This window comes from Triplophysa dalaica, chromosome 1 (assembly GCF_015846415.1).
Source record: "Triplophysa dalaica isolate WHDGS20190420 chromosome 1, ASM1584641v1, whole genome shotgun sequence".
Classification (NCBI taxonomy): Eukaryota; Metazoa; Chordata; class Actinopteri; order Cypriniformes; family Nemacheilidae; genus Triplophysa; species Triplophysa dalaica.
In genome coordinates, this window is record NC_079542.1 from 29,531,457 (window position 1) to 29,544,487 (window position 13,031).

Sequence of the window (13,031 nt, forward strand, 5' to 3'; positions counted from 1 at the left end):
TATTGTTGAACTTTTCTGCAGTGATGCTGTTTGTTAACAGCAGATGTTCATCACTAATAACTCAATCATCACTATAATAATATTGAAACTCATTACAAATTCTGTCAAACAGGAGCACAGAAAGGTGATGGTATTGGGATAAATCTGGGCCAGAATTGAAATGAACTGTTGTTTATATTTGGTTCAGTTCTTCTTTATTTGTTTTGATGTTTGACATGTGGCATAGCTTTGGCATGCCTGTGGCCCAAATCTGGCAAACAGGAGCGGACCGCACAAGTGCCATCATTCCACGCCGTATGTGGGCCAGATAAGTAAAGTATGGGGAGTAAGGTGTGGGCCAGATTTGGGCGGCAAAAATTTGCTATCTGGGAAACCTGTATGGGAGAGTTTTATTTTTGGTCAACCCTCCCATTTTACCCATGTTAAGCTTTGTATAATGTCCCGCCTCTTTATAAGTTGGGAGTTTTAATGTGCTGTGAAGCCTATTTCTATGATGTAGGACTCATTCTTTTGGATGTACACTCATCAACAAATGCTCATATTTTGTAGTTTTTTGGTGTCCTAAAAGAACTGGTCAGGAATATCTAGCAGGTTCTAGAGTTTGCGAATTGCAACCAACGGACTCACTCCACACTTTTGAAACACTACAGCAGCTGACACACTAATTTCATGCAAGGGACCTGCTGTGTATGTAGATAAAAATAGCCCATTCTAAAGTAATAAAAACATGATGTTTCATTATGTAATGCCTTTTTTTGTACAATTTTAAAGGTTTTTAAATTCCTTGTTTTATTGTTGTTATTACTTTAGATGATTATTTTAATTATTTTTATGTAAAGCACTTTGAATTACTACTGTGTATGAAATGTTCTATATAAATAAACTTGCCGTGCCTTGCACACCTATGAAGACATATTAGTTATATTGCATTTCTCTCAATAGATCCTCCAAAAAATTACGCACTGCCCAGACAGCAACCAAACCAGAAAGTTGTTGTGGCTCAATTATGGCACACATCTTACTCCCCATACCACCTCATCTGGCCCACATACCGCGTGGAATGATGGCCCTTGGGCGGTCCTCTCCTATTTCCCAGATTTTGCCCTCAGGCATGCCAAAGCTATGCCACATGTCAAAAGACAGAATTTGTTTTGTTTCATTATTATTATAGTGATGCTTGAATCATTAGTGATGAAATTAATTTACCAAAAGAAACACAACAACTTCAACCTTAAATACAACTCAGCTAACAAAAGTTTGTTATATGAATGTTCCTTAGAGGTTTTTCATGCGCGTTTTAAGAATCTTACCATCATGGTGATCAGTGTTTCCTTGAGTTAACCCTAGTATATTTCTTTGTTTGATCTGCGACATTTAAAAGTGCACTTGACATGGCAGAGCAAATGTGACCCTATCCAAATAATATTGGTAGGGAACCATTGTATTATTATTTTTTTGTAATTTAACCCGATGCTATCAATTGTAGTGATTGCCATGCTATTGTTCCTGAAAAAACATTATAGGTTCAGGGAATTTGTTTGTTTTCTTTATCTCGAAAGATTAATGATTTATGGGTGTTTCTCTACACAGAATTGTGACTCACACAGACATGATGAATCGGCAAATAATGTTTCGGCATAAGAATATGTGTGTCATATCAGTGCATATCGTGTTTTGAACATGTAGCCTATATCTAGTTCTTTATTCCAAGGGTTGTTTATTTAATTAAGATTATGGTAGTAGCGTACCAGAATATGCTAATCTGATTGTCATGTTAAAGAAAAACAAGTTATAGAACAACAGAGTTTTGTAAAATGGCTATTAAAAGATGGGTTTACTAAAAGAGTTGCTTAACTTACATGCTTAATTGATTCAAATATGGTCCTGCCCCTTCAACAAAAGATATAAAAGTATATTTATGCCACTTTTCTTAATGGTTGCTATCACAGCAAAGTCCCTGGTTTAAAAATGTACACACTGGTGTATATATGAGACCATACCTACAGGTGTACACTGAAGCAAAGTCTTTCTGGTGTGAAATGTCAATTTATTCATGCAGTTAAATAATCAATTGAGCTCACATTACAAGTGATGATTGATCATTAATGATGAACACCTGCTGTTAACAAACACAATCACTGAAGAAAACATGAAAAAGAGAAGTAGATTTTGAGGTCACCATTATGGAGAACAATGACTCCTTTAGTCCTTGCCTTTGCTTGTAGATATTTGTTTATTTTAATTCTTTCAGTGTTGTCTTATTAATACTTATAGGTTAAAGTTATACATGGGTCAAAATATGTGTGTGGTTGAGTGTGCAATAAAAACAGAACTTATGTGTTAGTTTCAGTTTAACACTATTCCTGTAAAATGCTGTCTGTAACACTACAGCGGTAAAAATATCACTTAAATCACTCTGGAGAAAAAACCATTGATACATCTAGACACCAACACTCTTCATTCAAACCTCAATGATGGTGACAAGCTACAGAATTATTAAGATGAACAGATCAACTGCAACGCTTTCTGGGAGTCATAGAGGAGTTTCTAGCATCATGTTACCCAGAATACATTGCTACCTAAAGTTAATCTGTTGTTGATTGTCACCATCATCGAGATGCATTCATAGATTCTTGAAGTCTGTGTGTTTAAATTAATAAAACATATTGTCCCTTTAAAAATAATTGGGTACCGCTATGCAGGGTCAGAAAAACTTAAGATCATCAAAATCTTTAAAAGTATAATGTTTTGGTTCTGTATCATTCACCAAAATAATCGCTTGGCCTCTTTGAACTTTGCTTTCAGTGAAATAAAGACACAAATAAATGTTGTCCTTATGCTGTCCCAATTGCTTCCATTGCCTACCCCACCTGGAAGTCGCTTTGGATAAAAGTGTCTGCTAAATGACTAAATGTAAAATGTAAATGTGATGTTTTCTTCAGTGATTGTGTTTGTTAACAGCGGGTGTTTATCATTAATGATCAATCATCACTTGTAATGTGAACTCAATTGATTAATTAACGGCATTAATAAATTAACATTTGACACCAGAAAGACTCTGCTTCAGTGTAAATTTGTACACCCGTAGGTATTTAACACCAGGGAGTTTGCTGTGTATTTTACATTTTACATTCTTACATTTTTACATATTTGGCAGACGCTTTTATCCAAAGCGACCTACATTGCTTTATCCTATACATTTTACATAGGTATTTGCAATGCCCTGGGATCGAACCCACAACCTGCGTTGTTAACGCAATGCTCTTACCACTGAGCTACAGGAAAGCTGTGTATCAGTGTGAATGGGAGCAGTATGACAAAAAGAATTGCAGAAAGAATTGCAGATCCAGCTTTTAACATTTAAATAAACTTTGATAGACATGAAGAGGACCGTCAGCGCAGGTAGCTTTCAACTTTCCTAAGGAAGACAAATAGTTAATTTAAACAATATCAGATGTGGTAGCAAAAGTAACGTAACAGTTATTGTAAAATATTATTTTCTTACCTTTAGAAGCATATAGTAAACCAAAAACCACAGCTGTACATATGATCCCTAAGAAAACCATTGAAGCACAACTGCACGAACTGCAGGCTTTTAACTTGGTTTCTTCTAAAAAAAAGAAAACAATAAAAAGACTTGTAGTGGGTAAAATGTAACAGAAGGTAAAAATTGTGTATCTTCATTTAAGAAAGCATAATAAAGACTTCGGATTATAATTCGGAATTGTTAATTACTTATAAAACACACCTATACATCCCACTTTTATCTGTTGTGTCTCATTCTGTTGACCACTGGAGGCAGTGCATTTGAAGGTTGCATATTTGTTGACACTAAATGACGTCCAAAGAAAAGACTCTGTTAGGTTTGTGTTTCCTGAACTGTAGGATCCACTAAACCCATCCCAAAGTGTCCAAGACAACTGGACATTTTCATCAGATAGATCACACCTAAGAAAGATGTGACATTGGCCATCCTTGAAGAAATTAAACACTTGATGGATATTCGGCTTCTTGAGTCGTTCTGGAAACAAAACATGCACTATATCAATGATTAGATTTTTCAACTGGAACTAATCCTGTTGGTTTGCTTTAATTTAACAATCACAGGAACAACAGCTCAAAATATGTTTAATTTCAAAATACTCATATAAAAGCCAGGCTAAAGATAGTTTCTAGAGATTTACATTTAAAGGCCTTGTCACCCACAGCCCCTCCCAGTCAACATATCACCATGAGTTTACAGAATACTCACGATGAGGTCAAAATGTAACCTCACAGCAAACTCACTATGTGCTCAAACTGTGATCTTACTCTGGTACTGTGATCTTAGAGGTTTAGATGTGACTGGTTTGTCATTGGAAGTCACAATTATGATGATGAGTGTTTGCTTTAGTTGAGCTCTTGACTCTACAGTGCCAGACTTCTATTAGTCTGGCTGCTGTAGTGTGTACTGTGTTCACTCTGGTAGAGCACATTTGTTATATCGAGTTATCCCAAAGGAGTCTTGGGCAGGGGCGTCGCAACCGTGGGGGATGTGGGTGTTTACACCCACACTTTTCCCGGTGAAAGGGTTAAACACCCGCACTTTTTTTGCAGTTTTTCAGCAGTTTTGTAAAAACGCCTTACAGCAGTCGCTCCAGCGTTTCTCTTGCCGCTCTGTGTGTGCGCTCGATGCGGCTGCTTCCTCTCCTCTCCCGGCTTTGAGTGTGACCGGATGGTGATTGGCTGTTCTGCCTTAAGTCCCGCCTCTCTTGGTGTGTTAGATTTATCGGTTAGCTCGTGCTGAGGAGGCGGGAACGGTAATGGTTATTTACGTCTTCCTTTTCAGCGACTTTGAATGAGTGTTTATGCTTTCGAGGTTTTTAAATAACCTTGATAGGTGTTTGGGGAGATGTTCTGTTTATGTTTTGTTGATATGTCGAGTGTTTTCTGAATTATATTTAGTTTTTAGACTAATGCTAATTGCAAATTGGGATATTGTTCAGAAATAGCTAAATTCGGTTATTTATGTGGCATGCAATGTATAAAGTAACTGTGATGAAGAAGGCAGGGAATAGACGAGGAGGAGGGACAAATTGTCCTTGTTAAGCAGTGTATTTATGGGTTTATTGATTTTGATATTTTGAACATTGCTTTTTTTGTTTAGCTGAATACTTTTGTGGATACTTACCTATTATGTTTGATTGTACCTGTTGAAGAACTATGAAAAGTGTATATATCTCCCCTTTTCAAGGTGCAAGTAAGCAAACTTTAGCGGTCACAATCACAGTCCTGTCAGACCCATGTCACTATCAAGTTTACCTCTGTCTTTCCCCCCTGGGATTATTAAAGTATTTCTGATTCATTAGCCAGTCTACTGTTGTGTATTTTCACAACAGAGTTTTGACTTATTTTCTGTGTGTTCCGAATGTGTTTTTATACTTTACTAGTATCACACATTTAAATGGGAAGCTTTTTATATCTTGTATGTTATACCTTTTGTACCTTTCTGTCATTACGTTCAACGTTTTCATTGTTAACAAACAAAACGCATCTATCCCCCGCACTTTTGAAAAGCTTGCTACACCCCTGGTCTTGGGTGATATGCAAAAATTGGTCAATATTGATGAGAACCCTGTCAGTTTGTGTGATAGTTGAGAGTGAGATTCTGCTGGTTTGAGATGCCAAGATATTTCAAATGTCTTTAATATGAATCATGTACATAAATATTGCAACAAATGATTTACACACAAATACATCAAGAATCAGCATATTAAACTCAACAATGGTGACAATCAGCAGAATGAAAACTTCACGCTGTAATGCATGCTGGGTAACATCATAGTTCAAAACTCATTCATGACTCCCAGCATGCATTGCAGCGTGAAGCTTTTCATTTTATACGTACCATTGATGAGGTTCATACACCAAGTCTTAATTATAAAATGTTGTAATATGTGGAATTCATTTATAGATCTTTATAATATATGTTTGTCTCTAAACAGCTGAATCTAACTCTCACAAACTGACATCAATTTTCTCATCAATATTTACCAGTTTTTATGTTATCATCCAAGACTCCTTTGGTATAACTCAATGTAACAAATGTGCTCTATCATAGTGAACACACAGTTACAGCAGCCAAACAAAGAGAAGTCTAATATTGTAGAGTCAAGAGCTCAACTAAAGCAAATACTCATCAACATAATGGTGACTTCAAATGACAAACCAGTCACATCTAAACCTATAACATCACAGTTTGAGCACACAGTGAGTTTGCTGTGAGGTTACATTTTGATCTCATCGTGAGTATTCTGTAAACTTATGGTGACATCATCGTATTGCCTGGGCTAGACATACATATATTAAATCCTCACCTTGGACTTTTAGATGAATTTTGCTTTCTTTCCGAATTTCTGAGATTGTCACCTTCACGTTGTATGTCATACTGTCGTCCATGCTCAGATTTTTGATCGTCAAATCTCCTGTTTTGTTGTTGAGCTCAAGTCGTCCCTTGTATCTCCAAAACCTTTCTGTCCGTGTCGCCCCATTATTCAGACTGGCAATATAAGTTGTGTTTTGATAGATGAACCACTGAACTCTGGTAAGTATCGAAGACTGGTCTTCACCAGATTTTAAAACAACCGACTTGCCGACATAACCAGTTGTATGTTCATCCCCAGGCCACGCTACAAAAAATACAAATGTGTACAGTTACTAACCTTGTTTACTAACTGTGCGCAAGTAGCATGTAAAATGAAAATAACTGTCACTTCACAGAAAAGGGAAATAATATACTTCAAATGAAGTAGAATACTTATTCTCTTTTGAGAAATTAATGAAAGGTCTTTCATTCTGGGTTTTACATTTACAATCTTATAAATTACAATCATACTATTCAAGACATTTTATTTCCACAATACAAAGTGGCAACCAACTCAACCTGAAAATTCACATTGAGTAAAATGTGTAATATAAGAAACGCTGCCTATTTCAATTGAAAGTAAAACCAGCAAACCTACCTTGTTGAATGCAAATAGTATAGATTACCAGAGCTATTCCTCTTAGGGTCATTGCTTCCCGGGTTTTCAAAATAAATCAACAAGTAGATTGATTTTAAAGTCAGCCAAATTCTAAACACATCATTCTACAATACTTAAATAAAAGAAACAAGAAGTGTTGGCAAGCCACATGTTTCCACATAAATCTTGTGACAAACGTACTGTTCCGGGAGGAAATGACACAATATGCAACAACACTTTAGGAGATACTAAACAAAAATGCTGAATTTATGGGCAGTGTGGGTTTTAAACATACATGTAGAATAAACACGTTCAGTCATGCAAATGTTTAAATTAGCTATTTTTAAACTTCTGGCATATCTTTGCTTCTACAGTCATGATACATAATGGCGACTTGCAAAAAAAGGTGTTAAACCTTGACTTCCCCTGCATTTCACACACTTGAGCAGTCACAATGCAAGTGAAGGTAATTCCCGTCTCATATCTGAAACTTTAAAGTCCCTTTTGAAATTAAAATTGAAGTTTATTTTGCCTTTTTGAATAAATATGTTGGTCTTGAGGATATCAATAGTGTGATCCAAAACATTCACATTTAGAAGATATTAACATTCAAACGTACAGGCTCTGAATTCCACAAAAATCAAACAACGGTCTTATGATATTATTCTGTGCACTTCAGCTTTTGATCAAAGTTTTCTGACCAATGAAAAGCTCTCTAAAATCCAGTCTGCCCCTGCTACTGGCTATTATAAAAGGGCAGGAGCAGGTCAAAATGTCCGACAATGATCTCCAATACAGACAGACAGAACTATAAAACAATTACAATAATTACTACAATTTGTATTTCATATTATTGAAGGCACATAATCAGAATAGTCCATGGTCTGTTAAAAGTGTCTAGGATAGACAACCACTTGAAGAGCTCATTTGCAAAACCAGATAACTCCTTTACACAACCCAATTGTTTAAATTGTATTAATTGTAACGCACAACATATGAAAACGCAGGTATATTTTTTCAAATCAACTCTTCACATTAATTCCAAAGTGCTCTATTTACACAACAGCTTACATTCACATAATATGTGCACAGGGTGCATGTTACCATAGGGACAGGTTTTAATGTAAATGTGACCTGACGCCAATCGACCACAAAAAGGAGCGACTTGCCACCCTGGATACTTGCCAGGGATAAAAATAGAGATTCTTATAACTTAAAGCACACAAGTTCACTTCAGGAGGCGGCAAGAGACGTGAGCGTAGAAATATATATACTTTTATTTAAAAGAAAGAAAATACTAGGATGGGAGAGTACCACCGTAAGCAGCCTGAGACAACAAACCCCTCCAAATAGGCCAAACAAAACAGAACAGGAGCTTAGGCCCGACTGCGGGGTCTAGGGACACACATTAGGCCACGCCACACCTCACACTGGTTACACCGGGGTACGCGCGCTCACACGCGCACACACACCACAACATTCGTAGGGAACACCACCACACAAAACTCCGGCCGCCTTCGGCACTCAGCTCCTGTGAAGAAAATAGATAGGGACAGGTTTGGCACAACCTTCAAGGGCTCAGGCATTCTGCGGATACGGGGCACTACAGTGAAATATGGCAAATAGGCGCTCTACTTGCCCACAACAATGCAACATCACAAAATACAAAGACAGCAAGTATCAAGAAAACAATATAATAGAATCAAATTAAATATGCCGCTACAGCAACACCACCAGGACTACAGCAATTAACCAAACGAAAGCAAAAACATGAAAACAGTAATGCCAACCAGGCTAAGTAAAAATAAGAAAAAAAGAATAAAATAGAAACAGCAAACACAACAAGCAAAACAAATTAAACTAAAGAAAATTAACAATAATATAGGGTAAAGCAACAGCGCATGGATAACTCTCATGTAGCTCCAAACTGTGAAAACTACTCTTTGGTAGAGGCACGGCCAATCTGTCGGTAATGCAATAAATAGTTAGATCGATTAAACCAAATTACAATCCTGATAAAACGTTCCCACTACATACCATGAAGAATCTCCCCACCCCCGACAAGCAACAACAGATGAATGTCTGAGCGGTTGCGGCTCGTTTAACAATCTGTATGCGGAGTTCATTTAGGCGGTCAGAAAGGGCAAGATCATCACCATCATCAAATCTACATATAATGTGTTAGTGACTCATTCCAGTGGCTAACGGGGACGAGGTTTAACCCACGTACCGTTCACATCCGATCTCGCAACTCCGCGGATCAGGTAATCATGCAGATGTGCGAAGGACAACTCGTTCAGTGTGTACACACACAGCCAACCCCCAAAATATTCGTAACGGACACCCAAGCTCGACTCCAGCTCACTCAAGCTTTCGCCTGTATACATAAAGCCTGTCTTGTGTAACGCCTAGCACAATCTTACATCACACCACCACAGCCAGTACATTTACCAGCAGAGGGGCGGCGCCCACCAAATGTCAGTCACAAGGTTTCTCTTAAAGGCCTGTTTAGGGCTGGTTATACTCGACGCAGTCGCTAGTACGCCTGGGTGCGCGCGCCAAATATGACGTCATCGCGGTGTTCGCGGACTTCGCTTTTTTAATGAGCGCGAGCAAAATGACGTAATCGCGGTGTTCGCGGAGTTCGCTTTTAAAGGCCTGTTTATAGTCGAGCCTGGCTCCGCTTCGCGAGCCTCCGCTGTCCGCGCGCGCAACTCCCCAAACGGACGAGGCGTTTATACCTGACGCGTTCGCCGTTAAGATATTCTTTGAAACGACAGGGGGCGCACAAACGAAATCGTCCTGTAAATCCACAGGAAGTAGAAGAAAAGTAGGAATTTTACCGGAATTATGTCAGATAATCAAGGAAATTTAGGATGTTTAGGATAAATTTAGGACTATTAAAAAAAGGGCGAAAAAGGAGATGGAATGTTCGCCCACTGCATGCCACAAAACGTGGAGATGTTCACTCTTTCATTTCTGTGCATAATGCAGACACATTTATACATATTGTTGGTTAGGGACTGCTAAATGTACATTGCCATAGATTAACCTATTGGATGTCTTTATGTTTTATAAAATGAGAAGATATAAGAACAGTTCAAAAGAGCAATGTTTATAAATATTGTTTTATTCTGATTACAATATAAAACAGACACACTGATGATTAAAGATGTCTGTACAGGCATACAGGTTCAGCCAAAATCTCTTCAAAGCTTTCATGTTGACTGCGGCGCCGCGCGAACTGTTCGCTCGAGTCACAAAAAATATCTTGCACGCCGCCACGCGAAATGAGTTTGCGCGGACACAAAGCAAACTTCCGCTAACTCCGGAGGTTCGCGTTGGACGACCCAGGTGTTGTAACCGAAGCAAAAGAAAGGGCGGGACTAGTTGAATCAAAACCCCTTTAACATAGAATATATACAGTTGAAAGAAAAAGTATATGAACCCTTTGGGGATCTTCATGTAAGTCACAACAATAGAGAAACACAGTCTGCTTAAACTAATACTGCACAAACATTATACGTTTTCATGTTTTTATTGAACACAACATGTAAACATTCATAGGGCAGGGTGGAAAAAGTATGTGAACCTTTGGGTTTAATAACTGGTTGACCCTCCTTTGGCAGCAATAACCTCAACCAAACGTTTCCTATAGTTGCAGATCAGACCTGCACAATGGTCAGGAGAAATTTTGGACCATTACTCTTTACAAAAGTGTTTCAGTTCAGCAATATTCTTGGGATGTCTGGTGTGAATCGCTCTCTTGAGGTCATGCCACGGCATCTCAATCGGGTTGAGGTCAGGACTCTGACTGGGCCACTCCAGAAGGCGTATTTTCTTCTGTTGAAGCCATTCTGTTGTTGATTTACTTCTATGCTTTGGGTCGTTGTCCTGTTGCATCGTCCATCCTCTGTTAAGCTTCAGTTGGCGGACAGATGGTCTTAAGTTTTCCTGCAAAATGTCTTGATAAACTTTGGAATTCATTTTTCCATCGATGACAGTAATCCGTCCAGGGCCTGAGGCAGCAAAGCAGCCCCAAACCATGATGCCCCCTCCACCATATTTCACAGTTGGGATGAGGTTTTGATGTTGGTGTGCTGTGCCTTTTGTTCTCCACACATAGCGTTGTGTGTTCTTTCCAAACAACTCAATTTTGGTGTCATCTGTCCACAGAATGTTTTGCCAGTAGTTCTGTGGAACATCCAGGTGCTCTTTTGCAAACTTCAAACGTGCTACAATGTTTTTTTTGGACAGCAGTGGCTTCCTCCGTGGTGTCCTCCCGTGAAGTCCATTCTTGTTTAATGTTTTCCTTATTGTAGATTTGTCAACAAAAATGTTAGCATGTGGCAGAGATTTCTGTAAGTGTTTAGCTGACACTCTAGGATTCTTCTTCACCTCATTGAGCATTCTGCGCTGTACTCTTGCAGTCATCTTTACAGGACGACCACGCCTAGGGAGTGTAGCAACAGTGCTGAACTTTCTCCATTTGTAGACAATCTGTCTTACCGTGGACACATGGACATCAAGGCTTTTAGATATACTTTTGTAGCCCTTTCCAACTTTATGTAAGTCAACAATTCTTGATCGTAGGTCTTCTGAGAGCTCTTTTGTGCGAGGCATGGTTCACATCAGACAACGCTTCTTCAGAACAGCAAACTCAAAACTGGTGTGTGTTTTTTATTGGAAAGGCCAGCTTTAATCAACACATCCAATCTCATCACATTGATTGGACCCCAGGTTGGCGGACTCCTGGCTCCAATTAGCTCTTGGAGAAGTCATTAGCCTAGGGTTTCACATACTTTTTCCACCCTGCATTTTATGACCAATTTATGAAGAAATCCAAGTAAGCCCAAAGGGTTCACATACTGTTTCTTTCAACTGTATATACACCCCCATATCAACTGATAGGACACCTGATCCACCAATCGGCACCATGAAAGACGTATCACCCCTACCACATAAAGACTACACATTTATCAGCAAAGTTTTATTTATTTTTAAACACGCGGTTTCATGGTAACAACAACATTATGTGTTATATTATATGCAGTCCTGTACTAAAACCAAACGCAACACTCACACTTGTATAAATAGCTTAGAGCCCTTATACATTATGCGTCTTTTGCATGCAGAAGTTTGTTATTTTAAATTTAGACGCACTGCAAGCGCTCAAATAGAGAGCAAATACGACTGTCACGGTCACAGTGCGCATGTGTTGCGGCACCCTCTTTATTCCTAGCACATCATTGCTGAAAATCGATCTTTGCTGGAATCTTCACGACGAGCGCAACTCATGGTTGCTTAGAAACGGCAGACGCCACAACAGCGCAACGTCCCGACCGCTTAAAAAAAAAACAGAGAAAGCGGCAGGCTCGTTTTAACGTTTTAAGATGTTAAATGTGTATTCTGACATATTTATGGATGTCTTTGGGCTAAGCCACGGAACTACAGTCTACCTAGAACCGCCACTGGGTGACACCCCTCAGTTTTTAATCTTTAATTACTTTATATCTAACATTACATATTATTCTGAATAAATTTTTGGAAAAATTTGACATGAAATCTGACAGACTTTAACTCAGCTTATAGGGCCATGAATCATGAATGGTACAGTGGGTACAGAAAGTTTTCAGACCCCCTTAATTTTTCACTCTTTGTTATATTGCAGCCATTTGCTAAAATCATTTAAGTTCATTTTTTTCCTAATTAATGTACACACAGCACCCCATATTGACAGAAAAACACAGAATTGTTGACATTTTTGCAGATTTATTAAAAAAGAAAAACTGAAATATCACATTGTCCTAAGTATTCAGACCCTTTGCTGTGACACTCATTTCAGTCAGAACCTTTCAAGTCAAGAAAAACCCAAGTCAAAATTGAAGACAAGTAATCTTTTATTTGGCAGATTTGCTCAATTTACGTTTGGTGGTATGGCTCTGTTCTATATTCCCCATCCTTGTCATGAGCTCTATGAAAAGTAAGATGGGGAAGCAGCAGCAGCATCTGGGGTGACTCTCCCGGTTT

The 13,031-nt window shown here is 38.5% G+C and overlaps 2 protein-coding genes across 2 annotated transcripts in view; one reads left to right on the forward strand and one right to left on the reverse strand.

Annotated features, from left to right (window-relative positions):
* Window positions 1-13,031, forward strand: part of LOC130408433 (GTPase IMAP family member 7-like) — a 124,447-nt gene that overhangs the window by 46,863 nt on the left and 64,553 nt on the right. The gene's annotated exons all lie outside the window — the stretch shown is intronic.
* On the reverse strand, window positions 1,067-7,722 carry si:cabz01074946.1 (T-lymphocyte surface antigen Ly-9). The gene is made up of 5 exons (XM_056732751.1): window positions 7,002-7,722; window positions 6,357-6,668; window positions 3,749-4,021; window positions 3,506-3,610; window positions 1,067-3,418 (listed from the first exon to the last, which is right to left on the reverse strand). The coding sequence occupies exons 1-5, from the start codon at window positions 7,051-7,053 to the stop codon at window positions 3,354-3,356; spliced, it is 807 nt and encodes a 268-aa protein (XP_056588729.1). The 5' UTR covers window positions 7,054-7,722; the 3' UTR covers window positions 1,067-3,353.

Coding starts and splice junctions, on each gene's coding strand:
- si:cabz01074946.1 (XM_056732751.1), bottom strand. CDS start 7,053: ATGACCCTAAGAGGAATAGCTCTGGTAATCTATACTATTTGCATTCAA. Junction 6,669..7,001: donor TACTATTTGCATTCAACAAG/GTAGGTTTGCTG, acceptor TATTTTTTGTAG/CGTGGCCTGGGGATGAACAT. Junction 3,611..3,748: donor GATAAAAGTGGGATGTATAG/GTGTGTTTTATA, acceptor TCTTTTTTTTAG/AAGAAACCAAGTTAAAAGCC.